Source organism: Nymphaea colorata, chromosome 1, assembly GCF_008831285.2.
Source record: "Nymphaea colorata isolate Beijing-Zhang1983 chromosome 1, ASM883128v2, whole genome shotgun sequence".
Lineage (NCBI taxonomy): Eukaryota > Viridiplantae > Streptophyta > Magnoliopsida > Nymphaeales > Nymphaeaceae > Nymphaea > Nymphaea colorata.
Window position 1 is genome coordinate 10,865,215 of NC_045138.2, and position 27,020 is coordinate 10,892,234.

Consider the following 27,020-nt stretch of genomic DNA (forward strand, 5'->3'; position numbering starts at 1 on the left):
TTCTCAGAACTGCAGATGCTCTGGAAAAGTAACTATTTTAGAGCCGAAAGGAACGTTTTACCTTTCTTAGTAAGAAAATGCCACTTACTTCACTGTTGACAGCAAAATATTCCGGAGGAACAAATAAAAGATCAACAGTAAAAAAACCATTGCACAGTAAGCACATTGATGACCGGTCTCAGCAACTTGAGATATGACAGTATAATGAAAAATCCGAATGCCAGAAAATAACAACGAATTTAAGCGAAAACAAGCCTACCTAATGTGAAGAAAAATCACAGAACAGTCAAAACACCAATTTTTCTAAACCAAAAAAACATATAACATGGTGAAAGATGAACACAATCATTGGACTAGGAGGGATGTCAATTCAAGAAGTAAAGCAAGATATCAAGTACTTTTTCTGCAGATATACTTAACAAATCTAGCTTAGCACTAAATATGTGAAAAACAACTCAGTCGTAGTATAAAACGTGAAAAAACACGTTTTTTGTTTAAAAAAACGCCAAAAAAAAAAACAGGCATATAATACGCATTCTTTCGTATTTTTATTAATTTTTATTTTTTATAATTTTCAAGATTTATCAAATGTTTTAAATTTTTAAAAATTTACCAAGATATTCCTGAGATATACAACTTTGCCCTATTATACCCAAGAAATTCTTCCCAATATAATACATGTACACGTTTTTTGTGACAATGTTTATAATAGCAAGACTTCATAAAGAGGTTATAACACAAGAAATTCCATGACAAAATGCTAAAATAAGGACTTCTAGAGAAAAGAAATGAAGTAACTAGAAGGACTTTGATGGTCATTTCGGATTTCTTTCATGTTATCTTCTTTTATGTTATATGCTGGCGCCGCTCACAGCATCATAAACAAGACCATTAATAGCTGGTTTAGCTCCACTATTAAGTGTCGCACCAAATAGTTTGAAAAGCTAAAGGTGCCAACTTCACCCTTGGGGTGGCTGCCATCTGGCCTCAGGGATACAGCCAAGGGTACCAGTAAAAAAATCATAAGCCAAAATCCATTGGTCTGCTTGGTTTACAAGAATTCCTTGAGAGAGACTCCAGTCTCCCTCGAGGTAAAGGTTCCTTCACTCAGGCTTGAAAAACAAATATGTACAGAGATGTGTATTACTTAGCCTTGCTTGAACTAGATATTGGTCTGAATGCTGCTAAGACTACAGCCAGTTTACATATAAAAAACCCAGAGGCCAATGCAAAGAGTTCCTGGGGTGTCAAGAGCATGGAGTTATTTACTAAGAAATACTTCAATGCTAGGAATGTAGAGACCAAGCCCACAGCTAGAACTGGCAGGGGTTCCTTGGCTTTTAAGAGCATGCGCCAAAGGCTCTCCAAGCCAAAGGGAGAATTGCCATTCATGACTGAAGAAGATGCACATATCCTATCAACAGTTCTCTGAAGCAGAAAGAGATAAAGGAATCCACAGCCACCACCTATCAGAAAGTTGGATGCGGTTCGGTCACCTGTTGGTAGTGTAAACATGATATATGTACCTCCCAAGACAAGCACCAAATCATAAAGCAGCATTGAAAGCTTTAAATCCCTATACTCCCTCAGGCCATCCTCCAAGGATATTTTACTTTCTGGTAGAGCTGATGATATTGGTAGATGAATGCTTGATAAATCAAATGGATTGACAGAGGATAGCTCAGATATGTGGCATGGCCTCAATTCAACCATGGTCATCTCCTCAGTCTCTCCAAGAAAGATATCCATATCTCCAAACTCATACCGTATTCCACCACACAAGTTTGAGCTCTCCTCTTCAGAGCTTGATTGAGATTCTTTAGGGGAAGTGACTGCCAAACTTACACCTCGGAATCTCCAACTACCTGGTGAAAAATGTAATTACCATAGTCAGCCACAGCAAGCATACACGTGCAATTACACAAACAAACGTGACGCAATCCCTAGTACACAAACACACATACACATAAGCAAGGTGAACAATTTTCAGACATTAACAGACCAACCTTTACGTGCAACTCATACAGACATATTTGCATTGATTATGAGACTAACCTGATACAATCCCAAATACACAACACATACACATAAGCAAGGTGAACAGTTCCCAGAGATGAACAGACCAACCTGAGTCCACTCCGACCCAGAGTGCTTGAAGTTTACTTAGTTGAGGCCCTCGAAATGTCAGGTGATCCACAGAACCCCTTTGAAAGCAAACTCGATCAGCAGTATCCATCTCCTCCAACCGGTTAGAATTGACTGATGGCATTGACAGTATTCTCTGTAATATCGAATCTCCATTTTCACCAATCAGGCAAATTAGTAGAGAAGCAGAGACATCAAGACCTGAGTTTAGATAAGAACTTGTATGTAGTTGAACTGAATATAGCGAATGTGATTCATCAAGTCCAACTTTAGAAGGTGACTCTGCTGATGAACAAGGACAAATATTCGCTTCTTCTGCTGGCAACAGAAACAAAGGCTGTGCAAAACCTCCAAAATCTGAACAAGCGTGCTGCTCCTGTTAGTTCCACAAACATATTCGTGCTGAAAAAACTTCACTATACAAAAGCATAAAAATTTCAATAAACAGAAACTAAAACTTATAACGTATAAGCAAAAATTTATTTATGTTTAGGTGCACAAGCCTCACCTATGCAAGCAAATACTGCAATTATATGTGAACTTTGGAAAAAGAAAGGAAATAATACAACAGAAGAACATCTTAAGAACCAAAACCCCTAACATTAGAGCTTTACATACAAAAGCATAGAAAAGCCAATGTCACAAGTCATAATAAGAAGATGAGGGGTATCAAAAGGTAAAGGAAAAGCTTGTTTGTCCAGGAATGCTATTGTTTCAGCTTTTTCACCCTCCAGACAAGTCAAGGGCCTTGTTCAAGTTTTGGAAGGACTATTAGCAAAACTCAACCTTTGAAAGGGCTGTATCTAGAGAAACTTAGTCTGGCCAGTTCTCAAAATGTAGTGGTGGGCAAGCCAGCTGATAACACTAGCAACTGACATGCTAGTAGGCAGATTCCTCACCCCTCAGGCACCAGGAACTACCTATATGGAATAACATCAAGGACAAGCTGTGAAGGTGCACTTGAATGAAAATGAAGATGTCCTTACTTGGGAACCAATCCTCAAGCGGGAAGTTTTTCACCAAATGCTGTTAGGATTCACCCTGCTAAGCAAAGCAGATCCTATACCAATAAAGGCCATCCAGATACAAGACCTTCAAGGCATAACATCTTGTCTTATAGCAGTAGATACATACAGACAGTTTTCACATAGAATGACCCGAGGTGAGACTCCAGTTTGCAAGTCATTGCTACTTGTTTTGCATTGTCAGAGACATGAATTGAACTACTGAAGACTAAACACAATTGAACTTTTCCTTTCCCAAAATTTTGTTGCAACCTCTGGCATGTTATTTTTGTTTTAACATTAGTGACAACAGGAAATTAGGATCCTGCTTTCTGACAAAAAGGTCTCAACATAGATGCGGGACCAGTTCCATGCACTTGGCTTGAAACTTGCAAACAATGAGTAAGTGGACTAGTTTACATATATCTTCTGAAGAAACAGGGTGCAGCCACATGGTGCTCAAGGGCAACCTGTCCTTCCCAATGGAGGAAACTAGGCAAAGAAGGCATGTGTTCCTCCTGATTTCAGCATTGTCCTCAAACTGAACCCAGGGATCTCTAATAGAGGACTGCCCAAAGTGAATAGAAGAAGAAAAGAACAATGAATTGAAGAGTGAAGACTACTCAAAAATCTGTCTCCCCCTTGAACTTGTATGTTACTCATGTACGCAGTTCTCCCCTGAAACTAGGCAAAGAAGGCATGTGTTCTTCCTGATTTCAGCATTGTCCTCACTCCTCACCCTGAACCCAGGGATCTCGAAAAGAGGACTGCCCAAACTGAATAGAAGAAAAGAACAACGAAGATTGAAGAGTGAAGACTACTCAAAAATCTATCTCCACCAGTCCACCTTGAACTTGTATGTTACTCATGTACACAGTTCTCCTCTAGAGGGAGAGAGAGAGAGAGAGAGAGAGACATTACGTATAAATATATGTATACAAAAACAAGTAGTTATCAGACTCTCATATATCAATATCAGATCTGTTAGGAATTATTTGGGCCGTTGATTTCAAAGAGGTCAGATGGTGGAGATTAAGTTGCAAATAATGAAACCAAACTATTCTTTCAAGAGTCTAACCCCCCAAAGAAGACAAGGGGTTTTGCTTAAGGAAACTCATTTGTTTCTCTCTCTTTTTCACTTTCTCTCTCCTCATTTGAAGGGCATTTGGGACTCTTGAAAAAACAGTTTGGCTTCTATATTTGCAACTTAATCCCCATGATTTGATCTCTTTCGAACCGATAACCTACATAATTCTCATCAAAATCTATAATATAAGGGTCTGGTAACTACACGTTTTTCCTCTCTCTCTCTCTCTCTTATATATATATAGAGAGAGCTGAAACATATATATATATATATATATATATATATATATATATATATATATATATATATATATATATATATATATATATATATATATATGTTTCATCTCTCTTCCTTCAGTTCACTGAAAGAGACTTTGATACTTTAGAATTTCCGACTGTTGACTTTTTTAGAAGCCCTTTCCTCTTTTTCTTATATAGTCCATTTAGGCACCAATTACCTCCATTTACTCGATTTTCAGTGGCGTGTGTGTGGGGGTTTATATCATAATTAACCATCCTAACGTAAACTTTTGGCTTCACCACTGTCTAGAAATCCAATTTCATGGTTGTACTAGCACCTTACTCATCAATTTCATTTTAGACTTTTAATGCTTTGCAATTTTACACCCTGCTTTAAGCCAACAAAGTCAAGCTCTCAAAGACTCCTTTTTGTGCTATTTTTCATTTGAAAGGTACTTATTTTTCCCTCAAGAAACTACAGAAAGATATAGTAGTCAAGATATTAGAAAAAAATCAAGAACCAAGATGAACACATTACTTACCATCAGATATACACAACCATGGTCATATTCCATCAAATAGAGTGCATAAAGGTAGCTGCGACACGAACCCTAGAGAAACCACCAAGCTAATTTTAAAAAGTCAACATGAAAACGAAATCAAAAAATTACAGCAAGCTGCTTAATGTTTGGACATATAAGAAATCACAATCAACTTAATAAGTTAAAACAGGTGCTCAACTTCTGAGAAAAATTTTCAAAGATCTGCCCATTAAAGTGTGTTTGAGTAACTTTTTTAAAATTCTGTTTTGACTGCAAAACACCATTTTGAGATGTTTTGCCTCCAAAATGGCATTTAAGGTGTGTTTGGATGATGATCAAAACTGGGTTTGTGAAAAACCCAGTTTTCAATGAATGACGCTTATGTGACACCTTTAAATGCCATTTTGGAGACAAAACATTCTTTTGCCCTTAAAATGGCATTTAAGGCATCTTTGGGTGATAGTTGAAATTGAGTTTATGAAAAACCCAGTTCACTGTTTTTTTGTTGTCATCCAAACAAGCCAACCACATCTGTAAAACTAGACAGAAAACCAAGTTGTCACAAAAGCTGATTTTCATAAAAGTTGCTTTTTGAGGGTGTCATGCAAATGCAATCCAAAACATTATATTTTTTCATAAAACCCTTCTTAAAGACAATAACGTCTTTCATTACCCAATATAAGAATAGTTCTTCACAAGGAATGTTTTTGCCATTTTACGATAAAAACTAATATTTCGTGAAGAAGGGGGCTCTCTGAGAATTTCTCTCAAAAAAGTTGAACATCTATTTGTTAACTTTTAAAATTTGAGCAGTGATTTACTATTTTGCCCAACCATTAACTACCTTTTTTGTACCCGCATCAATTGTGGTCTAGATTATGGCTAAGAAGTCCACAAACAAGGTAAGCTGGATGTAAAAGCTCAATTATTAAAGTATCTAGCTTCCTTCAGTGGGTGTATGTCACAAATTTTACGATGAAAGTGCACCACCTATTTGAAGCATTCTCACAAACACTGCCATTAAAAAAATGAAAACAAAGAGAAGAAAATAAAGAAAAATTTGAAAAATGTTGATAAAAACATGATCCATCGAAAAAAAAATATGCCAAAGTGAAAATGTTGTGCTTTTATCGTCCTTCTTCCACTTTTCTTACCTTCAAAAAAAACTTTTACACACTTTGAATTTTGTGACGTTCTTATTTTAAGATGAATAACTATTTCAGATTTGGTCAATGTTTCTGTGAGGAAATAGTAGAAATCTCAAATTTTCATAATTTTTTTATTATTCTTTTGTAGTTTTTAAGCGTTTGAATTCCAAAACAAAACAAACTTCACATTCATATCAGCCAAAAACCTTCTTAATAAAAAATCAAGAGCGATATGTGCGACAATTTGATGCTCCACATGACTTAAAAATAGAAACCCTCTCTTTAAATCAAAATCTTGTGCAAAAAATAGATTAAGATAAATATTACTCAAATGCCAGGTACGTTGTTGCTTAATTTTCTTCCTGCAAGTGAAAAAAACGAAGATGACCAAGCTAATCTACCAAAAATAAATAGAGAAGCGATATCTCAAGTGAAAAAAAAAAAAAATCCTTAGTGAGGATGGCTGTCTCCAGTTCGTGTCATTCTCAACCATGACACCAATTACATGTAAGCAAAATCTAATTCCACAATGTATCAAGAGATGCGTCCCTGATACTTGGTTATGCAAAATCAATTCGTGGAATGCCCCGGAAATGGATCCCAAATCATAAAACAGAACAACAAAAACATCAGAAGCAGCGAAATCTTTCCGGCCATGACAAGTAATTAAAGGTAAAAGAAGGAAGAAAGAAGGCAGTTTCAACATTTGACTCTTGCTTCACCTTGAAACTTAGAAGATGAGGATCTCGAACTGGAGGCGCAAAATCTCGAACGATTCGCGGGCAGTTGAAGAGTCTCCCATCTCCTCCTCCTTCTCCACGTCCTCCGGCTCCTCTGGTCGTGCCGCACCACAACACGACGTCTCAGAGAGTGCAGAGAGGGACCACCGTAAATGCTCTCGCCCACCATCATCAGGCGATTCAAACACCCCATTTCCATTACCCGGACGACCAACAAAGAGAGGAAGAACAACAAGGAAACAACTGCAGAGGCTTCAGCAGAAGATAGAAAAGTTTCGATAGCAAAATTTACATGGAGAAATGCGGAGGAGGTGATGAAGCAGCCTCTTCTGCAGCTATGAATAGGTGCTTAACGAAGAGGAGGCGGCAAATGGTAGACGAAAGAAGGAATAGGGGTACCGACGGCGACGTCACAGAAGGGAAAGACGGCACGCATCCTACTCTGGCTGTATGCATGCATAGAGGCAGATAATGATACGTGTGGGAGGAAGCAGACGCCGTCTTCCATTGACCCCGATTGCTCTTCAAAAAATCCCCAATGAAATATCTCTGCAGAACTTCCGGGGGACGGAGTTCTCTCGTGAATATCTGTGCTACCAGGGGCGGAGATGTTTTAAAAAAAATAAATTTTGCATATTAAAATTTTAAAATTTATTCAAATTTTTGTCATTGTTAAAAAAGAACGTGATTACTTGCATTGAGATATATTTGTTTACGTAATCAATTATAGGAGGATGACTATAATGAGTTAACGTGGTGTTGATGAATTCAGTATAGTTTTACCCTTTTACAGATTATGTTCTCAGTCGTGCTTTTTGAAAATATCATGAGTTTTAAACTTCATTTTTTTCACTTTTTGAAATAGCAAGCTTCTGAAGTTTCAATTTGTTACATAAACTGTTAGGATATCATTAAATTGAACCAAATGCCTTGTTTTTTGAACCGTATATATTTGAACAATTGCAGCTTATAGTTGTCCTGCTTCCAACTCAATTCAGTTTAACAAGCCAATTTGAATAGGCCTGTTAGTAATTGAGTTGTTAATAAGTTGGTTGACATATATATATATATAGCACGTGCGTATTCTTTGGTGTATATGTTCGTGCATGTTTGTGCTTGTGTGTGTGCATATGTGTGTCTATATATACATATATAAAAAGGCCAATGCTGTTGTATGTCAATTAAAAATTCATTGTTGGAAAGACCATAGATCGCTGTTACTAAAGCCACTGTAGACCTTCGTTGCATCATAAAATATGGCAACTACCAATTTCATGGCTGTTATTTAGTGACATTTTAATCATCCAGTAACTTCCAGCGCACTACAGCATTGAAAACACACACACACACACACACACACACACACACACATATATATATATATATATATATATATATATATATATGTATGTGTGTGTGTGTGTGTGTGTTATTTGTAAACGTGCATGCATCACCAAGCTCAAACTCAATTTTTTTATATCAATTGGGAAGAGACTCACTAGTTGACATATAGTTTAGGTGTATCGTTAAGGCACTTATGCATAGAAATGTACAACGAGCGAGCCGAGCTCGAGTTCGGCCAGCTCGAACTCGACTCGACTCACATATGGCTCGGCTCAAGCTCGACTCGAGCTTTATGAGGTGACCTCGAGCTCAAGTCGCTTGACCGAGTCTGAGCTCGAGCTCAACTGATTTAAGCTCATGTCCCTTAATATATATTTTATGCTTAAAATTTTGACATTTTTATTTAAGTCATTTTAAGTTTTTGAAATTACAAAAATAAGTATTAGTGTTGAAAGAGTCTAATATATTATATAGTTTAATAGAGTCGAATTCATCCAATTCTAGCTCGGCCGGTTTACAAACTTGAGTTATCAGTTAAGCTCGAACTCAACTCATTTAACTTACAAGTCAAGCTTAATTGAGTAAGTTCGAGTCGAGCCCTCAATTCGTTGAACATTCCTACCAATGCAGCTTTGGAGCCTAAGGGTAGGGGGAAATGGAGGAATTCGGCTCTCACTCAAGTGGTAGGATTCTGGTCTCATTCGCCTGCAATAACTTTGAATGTCTTGTTTATTTTTACATATGAAGATCAAACAAGAGTTTCAAAAATGGCTTGAACTCACCTCATGATGAACTTGAGCGTAGTATGAACTATGCTGGAAAAATTAGTGAACTATATTTGAACATGTCTTGTTTAGTTTAACATATGCAAACTAGAACAAACTTTCCATTCTCAAATGACTCACTCACCTCATAACAAACATGAGTTTGAGCAATACCAAAAAACTTGATGAACCAAATTTTAACATTTTTTGTTTAGTTCACTCAACTTGCTTCCAAGTTCAGATCTCATCCATCCACTTCTACTACGAATGGGTGGGTGATTTAATTGAAAAGGCATACAAGGGCACCGAACCTTAGGTTGTATTTAAGGCGCACATTTAAATGTCATTTCAAAGGCCAAAACATCATTTTATTTCTACAACATTGTTTAGGTTGTGCTTGAATGACATCAGAACTAGGTTTTCTAAATCAAGTTAGATTTGAATCTATTGTCTTTTGGGATGATCAATTTCTCTTTAGTTCTCTTAATTATAGAGAGTCTAGTATGGGGTATGACAAAGAGGCCTATACTTGTCCATATTTTTGTGTTGTAAATTTGAACCCTTGTATGTCATTGTTTCTTTGAAATGGTGAGAGCTTTTGTTTTTGGGGTGTTCCTCTACATGCGTGTGGATGTGTAAAAGAGAGCTTTTGTTTCTGACCATCAAAAGAACAAAGGAAGGGCTCTTGAAAAAGATAGTAGTGATTACTCAAGTTTGAAGGCTTGAAAAAATTTATTGCATCTGTTTTCACATAGTGGGTTTCTTGTGGTGATCCCACAGTTTTTGTCTCTTATTTGAAAAAGGGTGTCCACATAAATCAGTGTGTTCTTTCCTTGGTTTGATCTCTTTTATGGTTTGTTATTTTGATCTTATTATATTCACATTGATTGAGGTGGTTGATGCTTAAGATTTGCTTTCTTAAGAGTTATATATATATGCATGTCAAATGTTTGTTAAATTTCATAAGAAATTCACAAAGAGGGGAAGTCTTCCGTACATTTGGGTTTCTCCCCAACTAGTATCAAAGCAGTTTTTGCCTTAATTATGCTTGTTGTTCTTGTGGTTTAAGATGGAAAACATGACACAAACGATGGTTAATGGAAGAAATTGGCAAGTATGGAAAGCTAAAATGGACGACCTCAACTGTATCAAAGACTTGCATGAGAGTCCATTGAAGGAGACAAACCCACAAATGTTAATGATGAAAATTAGAAAAAGCAAGTTAAGAAAGCTATTGTGATTATTAGACAATGGTTAGATAATGTGATATTCCACCATATATAAATGGAGACTATGGCAAAATCATTATAGAAGAAAGAAAGATGATGGTCAACAAAGTTTTTATCATTCATCAACTAGTGAATATGAAATTTGAGTAAGGTTCTTCGGTGGCGAAGCATTTGAATGAGATGCAAAATGTTGGCATCAATGAAAATGTTATTGAGTCATGAGTTGCAAGCCATTTTGCAGCCTTTTTCTTTACCAAAAAGTTATGAGAGTTTGGTGGTTTCCTTAAGTAATTTGGCTCCCAATGATGTGTTAACCATGAGTCATGTTACTAGTAGTTTGATGAATAAAGAACTTAGAAGAAAAAATGCAAATCCTCCTAGTCCATAAATATTGTCAAATGAAGAACTTGCAAGAAATTTTTGTAGAGAGCCACATGAAAGAAACGATTCCAAGTCTAGGTTAAAATTTATAAATAAAGTATTGTCACAATTGTTGTGGTATCATACACTTCAAGAAGTATGGTCAAAAGTTTAAAAGTGACATCAAAGAAGGAAAGCCAAAATAAAAAAGAAGAAGTTTCAACATCTTTGACAAGCCAAGATACTGTTATTATAGTAGAAGAGAAAGATGACTGTCTCCAAGTGGGAAATGTCGATCTCGATCTAATTGTTAATTTAGGTGCATCTTATCATGTCACACCGTATAGAGTTGTTTACCTCTTGCAAGCTAGGAAGTTATGATGTTGTTCACATGAAAAATCAAGGTTCATAAATATTGTATGTATTGGTGATGTTTGTGTGGAAACTAGCGTGAAAATAAAACTTATGCTAAAGGATGTACATTATGTTTTAGATTGGTGTATGAATTTTATCTCTATGGGCAAGTATGATGATGAATGATATACTATTATATTTAAAAAATCCCCTCTTATAGTTGCAAAATGTGACAAATGTTGCACTTTGTATCATATAAAGGGATCTCCACTCGAGGGGAAATTAATGCATTTATAAACAACTCTCTATCCAACTTTTGCACAAGAGGCTTGGAGACATGAGTGAGAAGGGGATGAAAGTCTTGTCAAAGAAGGAACTCATCCCAAACATGGAGTTTCATGTGTCAAAAAATAAGACTGATGCTTTTGATGTTTTTATGAAGTTTCATGTGTTAGTTGAAAAGAAAAATAATTTGAAGTTAGGATGCTTAGAAACAAGCAAATGTGGTGAATATACATCAAATAGTTTTGAAAGTTATTGTGCAAACCATGTAATTTCACATGATAAGATGCCTCTTAAGGACTCTACAAGAAAATGGTGTTGCTGAATATATAAATTAGATCATAGAGAAGATAATATAGGTGCATATTATCCATGTCAAGATTGCATAAGACATTTTGGGTGAAGTCATGAAAACCGTGTGTTACTTGATTAATTTGTCACCATCGGCTTCATTACAAGAAAAATTTTCACAACTTTAGAGAGGTAAAAACTTACAAGCATTTAAAAGTACTTGATTGCAATTCTTTATGCACCCCAAAGAATTGAAATTGAAGTTGGATGACAAAACATTATTGTATATTTTCTTGGGTTATGTGGATGAAGACTTTGGCTATAAGCTGTGGAATCCTCACATTAGAAAGACTTTTAGAAGTCAATATGTTTTTTTTTAAGAAGATAAAACAATTGAAGACTTTGAACAAAGAGCCCAACAAAAGGTTGTTGGAGAGAGGATTGAAGGGTACACCAATTACTTATGACATATGGTGGTGTCATTCGACAAAAACAAGGTGAAAATGTTGAACTTGATGAAGATTCTCATGGATATGATAATGGTGATAATGAAGTTTTAATTATCATCAAGTTGATGGGGAACATGTATTACTTGATAGGCTGGTTGTGCAAGTTGTGAGAAGAAGTTCAAGAGTTTTCAATTTATCTACAAGGTGCAATTCTTTCGAGCATATTATGGTTATCAATAGTGATGAACCAAAAAATTTTAATGAAGTTCAAAAGATGTTCACAAAAATGAGTTGACAAAGTCAATGTAAGAGGAAATGAATTCTGTGCATAAGAACATACTTATGACTTGGTGGAAATGCCTAAAGGCAATTTTGAAGCATAAGTGGGTGTAGAAGAGGCACAAGCACTACAAACCAAAGTTGGTTGTGCAAAGCTTCAAACAAAAGGAATGAATTGACTTTAATGAAAGTTTCTCACCAATGGTAAAAGTGTCATCAATTTGGGTTGTGCTAGGTTATGCTGCAAGTTTGAATCCAGAAGTTGAGCAAATATATATGAAGTTAGTTTTGTTTTTTTCTTTTTTTATGGTGACTTAACTGAAGAGATCTACATGAAACAACTAGAAGGCTTCAAAGTTAAGGCAAAGAACATATCGTTTGCAATAATAAGAGTTTATATGGGTTGAAACATACCAAGACAATGGTATATAATACTCAACTCACATTCATGGTGGAGCATGACTACTTTAAATCATTGACAAACCATTGTTTGTACATCAAAAAACATTCCAATGACAATTTTATTATTCTTTGTCTTTAGGTTGATGATATGTTTATTATTGACAAAAAATATAAACTGGATTAAGAAATTAAAGCACCATTTAAGTAAGTCTTTTGATATGAAAGACTAGAGTGCCCCAACAAGCAACTCTTAGGAATGCATATCTCCTGATATAGAGAAAGGAATAAACATTGATTATCCAAAGAGGAATATATTGAAAAATTGCAAAACGGTTTTAAATAAAACATACAAAGCCATGCAAATGATTTCAAATTAAGCTCAAAACAACACCCTTCAAATGAAAAAGGGAAAAAAATGAAATGATGAGAACTACATATGCTTTTGCAATGGGAAGATTTGATGAATGCAATGGTTGTGGTCGACCTAACATAGCACATGCAATTGGAGTTGTTAGTAGATTTCTTGCTAATCTAAGTAAAAAAACATTGAGTTGTAATCAAATAGATTCTAAAATATCTCAGAGGTCGTTTGATTGCTGTCCATTGGGACATGACAGATAGGACGTCCCGTCTATCACACTGCTGTCCTGTTCTCATGGACAATGATGTCATTTGTCCACCGTTTGATGATTTTAAGAACAGAACATTATGTTCTTTTTGTCCGACGTTTGTTTCACATACGTCTGTTCTATCTGTTCTCTCCGTTCTGTCTAGTGTTTATTTACATTTTGTTTGGTCTGTCCATTCTGCCCGATGTTTGTGTCTTCCATGATAAGTTCTGTATGTTCTGTTTGTCTGGTGTTTGTTTATGTTATATTTAAACTGTAACACAAGTGAAAGAAAGAAAAAAAAAAACCAAAGCAATTGACATTTGTGTGCACTCTTTGGAGTGAATTAAACTTCTGGGTTGAGGCACATTGCAATGAGATCTGGCACACCATAAAAAACCGATAATTACATTTTCTACAAGCAGCAAGGGCAAAAAAATGAACTATTGTTTTTTCACCAGTAACAAAAATTATCGTTGTTTATGTCAATTTTCCATGTCCAATAGGAGAATGACATCACCCCTACTTTACTCGCTCGTTCCTCAAAGCCCAATGTGACACAGAGCTGTGAACAACAACACTTCTCTTTTCAAAATAAACTTTTTCTTTACAAAGAAAAGAAATACAATACGAGACAAAAAAATTGCGCAAATCTGTACATTCTAAAATAAGTATATACTTGACATCAATAGGGTGCTCCCCAAGTGACGTTTGTCAACACTCTTTGGAGTTGGGATATTGCCCTAGGCATTGTTGACCCCCAACTCTTTGTTGACGATAATGGCAGCTTTCTTCAAGTTAGGTGGAACACTTCTCAATCTAAAGTTCACCATCTTGATCTCTCCCTTATACTTAGAACTTTTCCAGGTTGGGAGCATAACTTTCACATTCTTTAATTTTCTCATAAAAGAATGGTTACTTGCCTCCGCCGAACATAACTGTTTAAGAAGCTCCCCTTTAATCTTCCTTCCATGAACTGAAGGAACAATGCCTGGTTAGTTACTACAACAACGCAACTGTATATTGGAAACATTACATATATTGGACAAACTAAAAGAAGAGTTTACATTACGCGGACAAAAGAAGAGCCTACATTAAAGCTAATTAACTCAAGGCGACTCATAACTCTTCATTTAAAATGTAGCGCTTAATCTTTTAAAAATGCCAACTTGTTTTAAGACCATAGTAACTGACGTAAAAACTAGCAATAGATATTATACAAGAATTTACCAACAGAAAGTGGATACATGCAGCCAATTACTGAAGCTTGAAAACTATTTGAATCACAAAAGGCATGAGGTGCTTGGCTCCCTCAAATGTCGGAGTCTGATCCGGCTGGCAAGAGCAATTGCTTAAGCATTCAACGTACTTAGACTGACCAAGTGTCTTATGCTTAAAACACTAAATTTAAGTTTTTGACTCATCAAGACTTCTTTTAAGAGACTGATCTGATAGTTTGATGGTCTCCTCATGCAGTGCTTTGCCCTTCTACCTTGGTTGGGGGTGTTAGAATGTATGTTTTCCTATATATATATATATATAAATTAGTGTGCTAATATATGTCTTACATATGTAGATATGTGTATATTTTAAGGTACCTAGGTCATACTTGTAATTTTCCTTTTTCTTTAATGTATTTTTCTATTTCTTTTTACACCTTTATTATTATTTAAGAGGAGAACTAGCTGTTGGGCCTCTCTCCAACGACTAGAATTCTAGCCGTTGGAAATGGCCCAACAACCATTTCCCCTCCTCCTCTCTTCTTCCCTTGTATTATAAATAAGGGACTGTTGTCCCCTTTTAGGTAATGGCTTGTTAAGCTACATCTTGTAGTATTTTGCCTTGTTTGGCTGAATATCAATATATTTTCCTTATCCTCTTGTTAGAGGATTCTTGTGTATTGCCTTGTTGAGTTAGTGAGAGATTCAATAGTGATATTCTTGAAGTATTTGCCTAACTTGGGCCTGATTTACATGGTATCAGAGCCTCGTCTTTGGCTCTTTGTCTTGCTGCCATTCAAGATTAAAAGTTCAGTTTTTATTCATACATTGGAGCAGTCAAGCACTCCAAGTGTTCGAGATATTGCTTGCTGCAGTCTTACACAAGAAGAAGAGTGTTTTTGCTGGCTTCTTTTTGGTGATTTCTTGACAAAATTTAGCTCCCTTGGTGGTGAGCTCGTGGCTGTTGGAAGGGTGACTGGTTTCTATTATTGTTGAGTTTTTATCCTTGTCGTGGACTTCTTTTCACGTGGCTGCCATCTTCTTCATAACTTGTAAGTGGATCTACCTTGTTGATTGTGCCCATGGATGACAAAGTCTTTTCTCTTTCTTTTCCCAAACTCTCGTCAACAAATTACATACAATGGGCTAGAACTATGGAACACTTTATTCGTAGTAAAAGCCTTTGTGGACTAGTTGATTGGACAAAACTTGAACCACAACTAGTCCTTACGAAAGTTGTTGATGGAAGGGCTATGGAATTGGATGCAACCGAAAAAGAGAAGGTAATGGCTGAATACAACAAGAAATGGGAAGAATGGAGTGTTGGTCATCACAAAATTATTACTTGGATCTTGACTTGTGTTGACAATGCTACTAGCGGGCAAATCTCTAAATTAAATTCTGCCCTAGAAGCTTGAGAATATCTAAAGAAAACTCATACAATGAGAGATGTTGCTTATATGCATTATGTTCAACTCAAAATTCACAATTTTCAACAAGGAGATAGATCCATTAAAGATTATGTGGCTGAAATGGATCAATTGTATGATGAATTGAGTATTTTTGAACCACATTGGACACAAGATCTTATTCTTAGAGAAAAGCAAATACAACGTGAGAAGTTTTACAAGTTTATTATAGGTCTTAGACCGGAATTTGATGGTGTCAAAACCGCTTTACTTCATCGTTCTAAAACACCATCTATGAATGAGGCTATTGTGGAGCTTCAAATGAAGGAAAATCGTCTTTGTCTTGATAAAGAGAAAGTCAACAATGTGTTTGTCACATCTAGGCCGGGGGCCCATTTGAGACCTTATAGACCTCAATGAAGGAGCAAGAAGAAAAGTTATTTGCTATCATTGTCAAGAAGAATGACATACCAAGCCAAGATGTCCAAAACTTAGAACTTTTGACAAAAGAAGCAATGTTGCGACTCCAATCCAAGAAGAAAGAAAAGAAGCAAGCTCATTCCAACTTGATCAACTCATAAGTGTTCTTCAACCGTTTCTAAAAGGAGGAGGCACGCCTTCCACTTTGGGAGCTACCGTGGCATCTACTTCTTCAAGTAAGTATTCTTGAATTATTGATTTGGGTGCATCTTTTCATATGACGCCTTGTGGATCCCTTCTCACCGAATGCACTAAAAATGATTCTTATTCCTTTGTGAAAACGGCGGATGGAACTTCTTTTGAAATTGATTTTATTGGAAATCTTGACCTAGATTTTGGATCCAAAACTTTAAAAGTACCTCAAGTAAGACACATTCCTACATTAAGCTTAAATTTATTGTCCGTTTCTCAAATAGCCGACCTTGGTTTTGATATAATCTTCTTACAATCCAAATGTTTGATACAGGACCAAGTATCCAAGAAGACGATTGGGGAAGGTTTTAGAACAAAAGGTCTCTACTACATAAACTTTTTGGATCTTTCAAGACCATATTGCAATATTTCCAAAGAATGTAACATTCAAACTTGGCAACAAAGACTTGGACATTCCAATATAGAAAAAATGTCTCATCTTCCCTTCATGGAGAATTTTTGTCAAAAGAACTTTTGTTGTAATGATTGTATCAAGGCTAAAATGAAAGTCTTACCTTTTGATAATAGAAACTTTATTGCCCAAAAATCTTTTGATTTAGTGCATTCGGATGTATGAAGACCCGCTCCTATTATGTCGAAAGGAGGATTATTGTACTATGTGATTTTTATTGATGATTATTCTATGCATACTTGGGTTTACTTTCTCAAACCAAATCGGAGATTTTCATAAACTTTAAAAATTTCTACAACATGATCTATACCCAATTTGGCTCAAATATCAAAGTCTTTAGAAGTGATTCGGGAGGAGAATTTATGTCAAATGAATTTCAATAATTTCTAAAAGAAAAATGTATTGTTCATCAAAAATCTTGTCCTAACACTCCACAACAAAATGGAGTGGCCGAGCCTAAACATAGGCACATTATTGAAACTACTAGAGCCCTTCTTTTATCTAAAAATGTTCCCAAAAACTTTTGGGCTGAGGCTGTTTTGACTTCAACCTATTTAATTAATAGAATGCCTACCAAACTTTTGAAACATGTTTCTCCTTTTGAGAAACTTCACCATGTTAAACCTAATTACAATAGACTTAAAGTCTTTGGTTGCAAATGTTTTGTGTTAAGTGACAAAGATGATAAGCTTTCTTCCAAAGCCATTTCTTATGTTTTTATTGGGTATTCCGAAACTCAAAAGGGTTATAGATGTTATGATATTGAAAAAGATAAAGTTTATGTTTCAAGAAATATGATCTTTCTAGAAAATGAAGATGGTTTCAAAGATGAACCCAAGAAACTAGAAGATTATACTTTTGTTTGGACTAATGATATTGATGATGATGATGATATTGATGATGATGAACCCGATAAAGTTATAGAAGTGCCAATTGAAGAAGTCAACAATGACAATTCTACTCATTTGATTCCTCCAAAAGAGATCTTAGTTTATAGAAGAAGAGATACCCAAAATCAAGAAAACTAATCAATCTCTCCTTAGGAGATCTCAAAGGCACACTAGACCTCCTCAAAGATTTATCTTTTATGAGTCTTTTTCCCCAAAATTTCGAGCTTGTCTTATGGCACATCATTCTTTTTATGAGCCATCTTCTTACCTTAAAGCTAAGGAAGATCCCAATTGGATTGAAGCCATGAATCTTGAACTTAAAGCTCTTGAAAGCAACAAGACTTGGGATATTGTGTCTTTACCAACAGGGAAAAAGACTATTGGTTGTAGATGAATCTACAAAATCAAAACTAGAAGTGATGGAACCTTAGAAAGATACAAGGTCAGACTTGTTGCCAATGGATATGCTCAAGAATATGGGATTGATTATGAAAAAACCTTTGCTCCTGTTGCTCGCATGACTTCTGTTAGAACTCTTATTGTCATTGCTTCTGTTAAACATTGGACTATTTTTCAAATGGATGTTAAAAATGCTTTCTTAAATGGTCAACTGCAGGAACAAGTTTTCATGAGTGCTCCCCCTGGTTTTGATCTACCTCAAAACAAAGTGTTACGTCTTAAGAAAGCCCTTTATGGTTTAAAACAAGCTCCCAAGGCCTGGTTTGATAAGTTTAATAGTGTCATGTTTAATCAAGGTTTTCAATCTTGCTACTCTGACACTGCCATGTTTGTAAAAACCACCTCCGTAGGCGTAATTCTTTTATTATTGTATGTTGATGATATGGTTATTACTGGGAGTGATGATAAATGGATTACAGAGGTTAAACATTTTCTTAACAAATGCTTTCAGATGACTGATTTGGGAAGACTAACTTATTTTCTTGGAATTGAAGTTGTTTATAGCAAACAAGGTTATCTTCTTTCTCAAATGAAGTTTGCCAGTGAATTAGTTGACAGAACAGGTATCTCAGATGACAAAGTTGTGGATACTCCAGAGGCACTAGGAGTAAAAATGAAAATTGATGATGGAGAGATATTGGAGAATCTCACTCCTTTTCGGCAAATAGTTGGCGCTCTCTCTTATCTCTCCATCACCAGACCTGACATTGCTCATGTCGTGCATGTGATAAGCCAATTTCAACAAAGACCCTCCTCAGTGCACATGGGAGCGGCAATGCGGATTATCCGTTATGTGAAAAACACTATCAACAAAGGACTATTTCTGTCTTCCTCTTCTATATTAGAATTAGTTGCTTATACAGATGCTGATTGGGGTGGAGATCCCAACAATAGGCACTCTACCACTGGTTTTTGTGTGTTTTTAGGTGATTCCTTGATCTCCTGGCAATGCAAGAAACAAAATAAGGTGTCACTATCATCAACAGAAACTGAGTATCGTGCGATGACAACTACAACAATGGAGATAGTGTGGCTTAAAAGCTTATTGAAGGACATGAGAATTCATATCATGAATCCTGTCAAGCTTTGTTGCGACCACAAAAGTGCAATCTATATTGCTAGCAATCACACATTTCATGAAAGAACAAAGCATATAGAGATTGACTGTCATTATGTTCGTGAAGAGTTCCTTCAGAAAAACATAGATCTCTCCTATGTTCCCTCTAAATATCAACTAGGAGATTTCTTTACCAAGGCTCTTGCTGCTGCCAGGTTTCAATTTCTCCTTGGCAAACTTTTGGTTATCACACCGTAAGTTTGAGGGGGATGTTAGAATGTATGTATTCCTATATATATATATATATATATATATATATATATATATATATATATATATATATATATATATATATATGTGTGTGTGTGTGTGTGTGTACATTACATATATTAGTGTGCTAATATATGTCTTACATATATAGATATGTGTATATTTTAGGGTACCTAAGTCATACTTGTAATTTTCCTTTTTCTTTTATGTATTTTTCTATTTCTTTTTACACCTTTATTATTATTTAAGAGGGGAACTAGTTGTTGGGCCTCTCTCCAACGGCTAGAATTCTAGCCGTTGGAAATGGTCCAACAGTCATTTCCCCTCCTCCTCTATTCTTCCCTTGTATTATAAATAAGGGACTGTTGTCCCCTTTTAGGTAATGGCTTGTTAAGCCACATCTTGTAGTATTTTACCTTGTTTGGCTGAAGATCAATATATTTTCCTTATCCTCTTGTTAGAGGATTCTTGTGTATTGCCTTGTTGAGTTAGTAAGAGATTCAAGAGTGATATTCTTGAAGTATTTGCCTAACTTGGGCCTGATTTACAGGAGGCACGTTGTACACATTCTTAAGCATATCCTGCATCTTACAGAGCATCAACATCTGAGAAGATTCACCTCCACCTGATAGCCTGGAGGATTCCTGGAGCCTGATCTTCTCAAATAGGCAACGTTTTTCTGCTTCTGCCTCATTCAGTCTCTGCTGCAGGAAACTACTAGCATACTCTTCCTCTGCCTTCTCAGATTTGGCCAGCTTATCCTTTTCAGCCTCTCGGCTTCACACCTGCCTTCAGTGGCCTTAATCTGAAACATGTCGGCCTCTCCCTTATACCTGCACTATAATATTATTGATTTCTCATTTAGACGACCATCACCATCGCAGCAGACCATTCCAACACTAAACAAGTTATTATGAAATTAATTGATATCAGATTGTGTCAAATTACTTCAATTGGCTGCAAGCTTACAACAGATAAAGAGACACGTCAGTTGATAAATATATGGAGGGAATCCCCTGTGAGGCAGAGGTTGTTGCATCAACTATTTCATCAAAACTTCCAGAAGATAGAAGAGCTGTTGCTAGCCTCCTGATCCGGCCTTCAAGAGGTTCGAACTATCAGTGCCAGGGAGGCGATGCTAGTCGTGAGAGAGAAAGAGAGTGAGAGGTGAAGAAATGAAAACTGATTTTGCGGAAAAACTCTCAGGCGAGCATGCGCCACTCTAGGGTTGGGGAAAAGGGCGAGTTGGATGAGGGAGGCGAGTGCGGCGGAGATGATGGTGTTTCTCATCACTCATGCTTGATGTCAAGAAAAAAGTAGCAGGGTAGGAGGACAGAGGAGAGGAAGGGCGAGGGCTGGGCACGAGGCCGGAGGAGAAGGAGAGAAAGGGCAAGGGCTGGGCAGAAGGATGGAGGAGAAGGAGGGAAAGGATGAGGGCAGCTCGAGGTCGGGGGTGGAGACGAAGAAGGAGAGAAATAAAAAAGGGGGGGACAGCTCGGGTTCGGGGGAGAGAATGCCAGATGTCCTTCGATGCCTGTTCCGTGGTTTACCACGGAACACGTTGGAACGTCTTCCCCTTTTATACCCACTGTTCTTCGTCCTTCGTGTCTCTTCTGTTCTCTGTCCGATGTTTGCATTGATTTCTCCTAAACAGGACATGTCTGTTCTGTTCTGCGGTGTTCCAATGTCATCAAACGACCTCTCAAAGTATCTCCAAGATGAGTATACATTTTGGAAATTGTTAAACCAAAGATTGAGGGATTTCACAAACGTACAATTAAAGTAGTGATGGAGATTCAAGAAAGTCTACATCGGGATATGTTTTTACTTTTCTAAGAAGAGTAGTTTCATGCAGAAGTATGTTATGCTTTCTACTACCGAAACTGAGTATATTACCACAACTAAAGCATTTAAGGAAATGCTATGCATGAAGAATAACATCAAAGATTTGGGCTTAGTGCAAAAAGAGTATGTGGTTAGTTGTCAAAGTGCTATACATTTGGCCAGAAATCCAGCTTATTATTCCAAGTGCAAAAGTATTGACTTCAGATATCATTAGGTCAGAAATGGCATAGAGTTGAAGTTGGTATAGCTAAAGAAGATTCACATGAAAAGTAATCTGTCAGACATGATGATGAAGACCCTACCAGAGGACAAAGTAGAGCTTTGTCAATGTTTGTAGGAGTTGTTGCTAATTGATGATTGGCAAGGTGTGTCATGCACTATATGAGGTGATGCCTCCATGAGTATGGAAGGGGTGATTGTTGGATTTGGGTTCAACTTCATTTGGGTTGATCAATTTCTCTTTCGTGCTCTTTGTTTTAGACAATCCAATGTGGGGTTTGACTGAAAGGTCTATACTTGTTCATATTTTATGCCATAAATTTAAACCCTTATATTAAGGCTGGGCATCAGGCCGGGCCGGGTTAGCCCGGCCCAATAAAAACGTCCATTTTTAAGCCTGATTACTTTATCGAGCCAGCCCGATACCCGGCCCGTTAATAATCGGGTCGGGCCAGGCCTATAGCTAATCGAGCCTTGGGCTTGATCTTATGCCCGAGGTCTGGCCCAATTATTAACGGGCCGGGCTTCTTTTGGACTGGCTTCTCTTACATGGTGATATTTCCTGTGAGCAACCTGAGCCCTGTTGCATTCGAAGTTCTAACCAGTTACATAGACACAAATGCAGATGTTGGATACAATCCACCCACAAACTGCCTTATTAAATTAGGGAAACAACTAACATGCACAGAACAATTAGAATGTCATATTGATTCATTAAACATCTTGCGTGCAAAAAATTTGTTCAACAACCAAAAATGATGTTATGAAGGCAAATAAGATGGAAAATCATTCGCCATCACCATCCAAAAAACAAAACCCTGACTAATTCAATGCTCTAATTATTCGACTATTTCTAGCTTTCACACTCACCGACAACAGAGACAATCGTAAATATTCGAACAGTAAATATTCGAACATGAAAGCAGGTTTAGGAAATGAAGAAGCATAAGAAGGGAGAACTGGGAGAGAAATCTTTCCTCTCCCGCGGGACGAGAGACAGCCGATCGGCGACGGTGACGACCAAAGGAAACAGCTGAATAGCCGATGGGCGACGACCGACGGGAAGGACCAGAGGAAGTGGTCGATGGGCAATGGAGAGGACTGGAGGAGGCAGTCTCGCTGGTCTTGCTTGCAGAGCCGCAGAGGAGTGGAGGACTAGAGGAGAACGACAGACAACTAGAGAATGAAAGTATCATGTATGAAATGAAAACCCTGACCTAAGCTCATTTTTGTGGAAAAAAAATATATTTTTTAAAAATTATTGTCGGGCTTCTCAGGCCCCCGACAAACACAGTCGAGGGCCCGAGCCCAACCCATTAATTGTTGGGCCGGGCCGGGCCCGATAAAGTGAGCTCGTTTAGCAGTTTTTCAAGGCCTGGGCCCAGGCCCGAGTCGGGCCGAGTACCAGGTACCCGGCAGTGGCCCGGCTCGGTGCCCAGGCTTACCTTATATGTCTTTGTTCTTAAAAAGGGTGAGAGATTTTGTCATTGGACTGTTCATTTACATGTGGGTGTATAAGAAAGAGAGAGAGAAAACTTCTTCTACCATACAAGATCCATTGTATGCATTTTCACATAGTGGATTTTTTTGCAGTGGCCCCATGGTTTTTCCCTCTCATTTAAAAGAGGTTTTTCATATAAATCAGTGTGTTATTTTCTTTATTTGATCTACTTTTCAGTTTGTTATTGTTATTTTATTGTATTCTCATTGATTGAGCTCATAGATGATTAAGATTTGCTTTCTTGAGGGGTTTACTGTAATGTGCATACCAAGTGTTTCTTAAGATGTCCACATAAAGAGGAAATCTTTTGCACCTTTGGTTTTCTCCTCAACAAATTAAAGAGAAAGATATACGTATATATATATATATGAGAGAGAGAGAGAGAGAGAGAGAGAGAGCAATGTGATGACCAACCTTTTTTGTTTATTCCTTTCAATTTTTTTATAAGTACTATTGATTTTGCTAAAAGATTATTTCAAATCATCTTAAACATTAATACGTATATTTTTAACTTCATTGAAAATTAATGGATTGGTTATGACTTTGGGTCTCTTGGTAGCATGTCTCACATTTTTTTTTAAAATTAATCATTGTTCTCTCAAAAGGTTTGGTGTACTTTTGTTGGTTGTAATATAATTATTATTGTAAATATTCTAGGAGGTCAAGAAAGAATTATTTTATGATAATAAAATATTTCAATGTCAACTTGTGTGAGAGGTAGGAAAATTAAATGTATAGTTATGAAAAAAATAAACTGAGCACATAATCAAGTTGAACTCATGCCTTAGGCCGATTAAGAGGCTCCCTCTAGTTTTTTTAGTTATTTTCTTCTTTTTTGTATCGAATGGATATGTACGAATGTTTTTCATTTACTTGACATACTCTGTAAGTTAGAATTACCAACTAAAATGGTGGTCATAGGTTAATTTTTCACTTTCTCAAGAATGCCTTCGCAGATATTTTTTGCTTTTTATATTTGCCAAGATTACAAATCTACATTTAAAAACCTTGTACATGCATTTTAATATGCACATACTCTTACTTTGCCTTCTTTTCAGATAGCAATAAGTCTGTACATAATTTTATTTGCTTATTGTTTTGTTTTTAATTGGTTAGATACTCAAGTAACCACATGCAGTTTATCCTTGCCAAAGTTTAATAATCTTTCACATGGATAAGAAATAGTTGCATGTTTAAAGCATATAGGTCTAGGGCTAATTGACATGAATACCACATAATTGCTGCCGCACTCGTGTCGACACACTGACGTGTGGGTACGGGCACAACAACACACTTGGATATGGTTTAAAAAAGCATATTATTTTTTGCATTTTTCATATTAATTTTAAAGTTTCGCATTTTTTCATACCAATTATATAAAATGCATTTTTCACTTGTTTCACATTTTCTTACTTGTTTTGTATTAAATTTGCATATTTTTTGTGAAATAGTGTACACACACATGCAAAATTTCTTATGAAGAATGTAAATCTGACCCAAATTAGGCAAATACTTCAAGAATATCACTCTTGAATCTCCCACTAGCTCAACAAGGCAATACACAAGAGTCTTCTAACAAGAGGATAAAGAAAATATATTGATCTTCAGCCAAACAAGGCAAAAACTACAAGATGTGGCTTAACAAGCTACGCATTAAAAGGGGACAACAGTCCCTTATTTATAATACAAGGAAAGAAGAGAGGAGGAGAGGAAATGGCTGTTGGGCCATTTCCAACGGCTAGAATTCTAGCCGTTGGAGAGAGGCCCAACAACTAGTTCCCCTCTTAAATAATAATAAAGGTGTAAAAAGAAATAGAAAATGCATAAAAGAAAAAGGAAAATTACAAGTATGACCTAGGTACCCTAAAATATACACATATCTATATATGTAAGACATATATTAGCACACTAATATATGTAATGTACATGCATATATATATATATATATATATATATATATATATATATTAACACTAATATATGTAATGTACATGCATATAGATATATATATATATATATATATATATATAGGAATACATACATTCTAACATCTCCCCTCAAACTTACGGTGAGATAACCGAAAGTTTGCCAAGGAGAAATTGAAACCTCGCAGCAGCAAGAGCCTTGGTAAAGAAATCTCCTAGTTGATATTCAGAGGGAACATAGGAGAGATCTATGTTTTTCTGAAGGAACTCTTCACGAACATAATGACAGTCCATCTCTATATGCTTTGTTCTTTCATGAAATGTGTGATTGCTAGCAATATAGATTGCACTTTTGTTGTCGCAGCAAAGCTTGACAGGATTCATGATATGAATTCTCATGTCCTTCAATAAGCTTTTGAGCCACACTATCTCCATTGTTGTAGTTGCCATCGCACGATACTCAGCTTCTGTTGATGATAGTGACACCTTATGTTGTTTCTTGCATCGTCAGGAAATTAAGGAATCACCTAAAAACACACAAAAACCAGTAGTGGAGTGCCTATTATTGGGATCTACACCCCAATCAGCATCTGTATAAGCAACTAACTCCAATGTAGAAGAGGAAGACAGAAATAATCCTTTGTTGATAGTGTTTTTCACATAACGAACAATCCGCATTGCCGCTCCCATGTGCTCTGAGGTGGGTCTTTGTTGAAATTGGCTTATCACATGTACGGCATGAGAAATGTCAGGTCTGGTGATAGAGAGATAAGAGAGAGCGCCAACTATTTGCCGAAAAGGAGTGGGATTCTCCAATATCTCTCCATCATCAATTTTCATTTTTACTCCCAATGTTTCTGGAGTATCCACAACTTTGTCATCTGAGATACCTGTTCTGTCAACTAATTCACTGGCAAACTTCATTTGAGAAAGAAGGTAACCCTGTTTGCTATAAGCAACTTCAATTCCAAGAAAATAAGTTAGTCTTCCCAAATCAGTCATTTGAAAGCATTTGTTAAGAATATGTTTTACCTCTATAATCCATTCATCATCACTCCCAGTAATAACCATATCATCAACATACAATAATAAAACAATTACACTTATGGAGGTGGTTTTTACAAACATGGCAGTGTCAGAATAGCAAGATTGAAAACCTTGATTAAACATGACACTACTAAACTTATCAAACCAGGCCTTGGGAGCTTGTTTTAAACCATAAAGGGCTTTCTTAAGACGTAAAACTTTGTTTTGAGGTAGATCAAAACCAAGGGGAGCACTCATGAAAACTTCTTCCTGCAGGTGACCATTTAAGAAAGCATTTTTAACATCCATTTGAAAAATAGTCTAATGTTTAACAGAAGCAATGGCAATAAGAGTTCTAACAGAAGTCATGCGAGCAACAGGAGCAAAGGTTTCTTCATAATCAATCCTATATTCTTGAGCATATCCCTTGGCAACAAGTCTGGCCTTGTATCTTTCTAAGGTTCCATCACTTCTAGTTTTGATTTTATAGATCCATCTACATCAAATAGTCTTTTTCCCTGTTGGTAAAGGCACAATATCCCAAGTCTCATTGCTTTCAAGAGCTTTAAGTTCAAGATTCATGGCTTCAATCCAATTGGGATCTTCCTTAGCTTCAAGGTAAGAAGATGACTCATAAAAAGAATGATGTGCCATAAGACAAGCTCGAAATTTTGGAAAAAAAGACTCATAAGAGATAAATCTTTGAGGAGGTCTAGTGTGCCTTTGGGATCTCCTAGGGAGAGATTGATTAGTTCCTTGATTTTGGGGATCTCTTCTTCTATAAACTAAGATCTCTTTTGGAAGAATCAAATGAGTAGAATTGTCATTGTTGACTTCTTCAATTG

The 27,020-nt window shown here is 36.5% G+C and overlaps 1 protein-coding gene and 1 long non-coding RNA gene across 2 annotated transcripts in view; both read right to left on the reverse strand.

Annotated features, from left to right (window-relative positions):
• Window positions 1–1,006: 1,006 nt before the first annotated feature.
• LOC116246259 (uncharacterized) lies at window positions 1,007–7,486 on the reverse strand. Its single transcript, XM_031618032.1, has 3 exons — window positions 6,891–7,486; window positions 2,128–2,502; window positions 1,007–1,865 (listed from the first exon to the last, which is right to left on the reverse strand). The coding sequence occupies exons 1-3, from the start codon at window positions 7,105–7,107 to the stop codon at window positions 1,144–1,146; spliced, it is 1,314 nt and encodes a 437-aa protein (XP_031473892.1). The 5' UTR covers window positions 7,108–7,486; the 3' UTR covers window positions 1,007–1,143.
• A 6,267-nt stretch (window positions 7,487–13,753) lies between these two features.
• The window catches only part of LOC116252783 (uncharacterized), a 32,790-nt gene continuing 19,523 nt past the window's right edge, over window positions 13,754–27,020 (reverse strand). The window contains exon 4 of the long non-coding RNA XR_004172291.2: window positions 13,754–14,246. This is a non-coding gene — a long non-coding RNA (uncharacterized LOC116252783). The remainder of the gene's footprint in view (window positions 14,247–27,020) is intronic.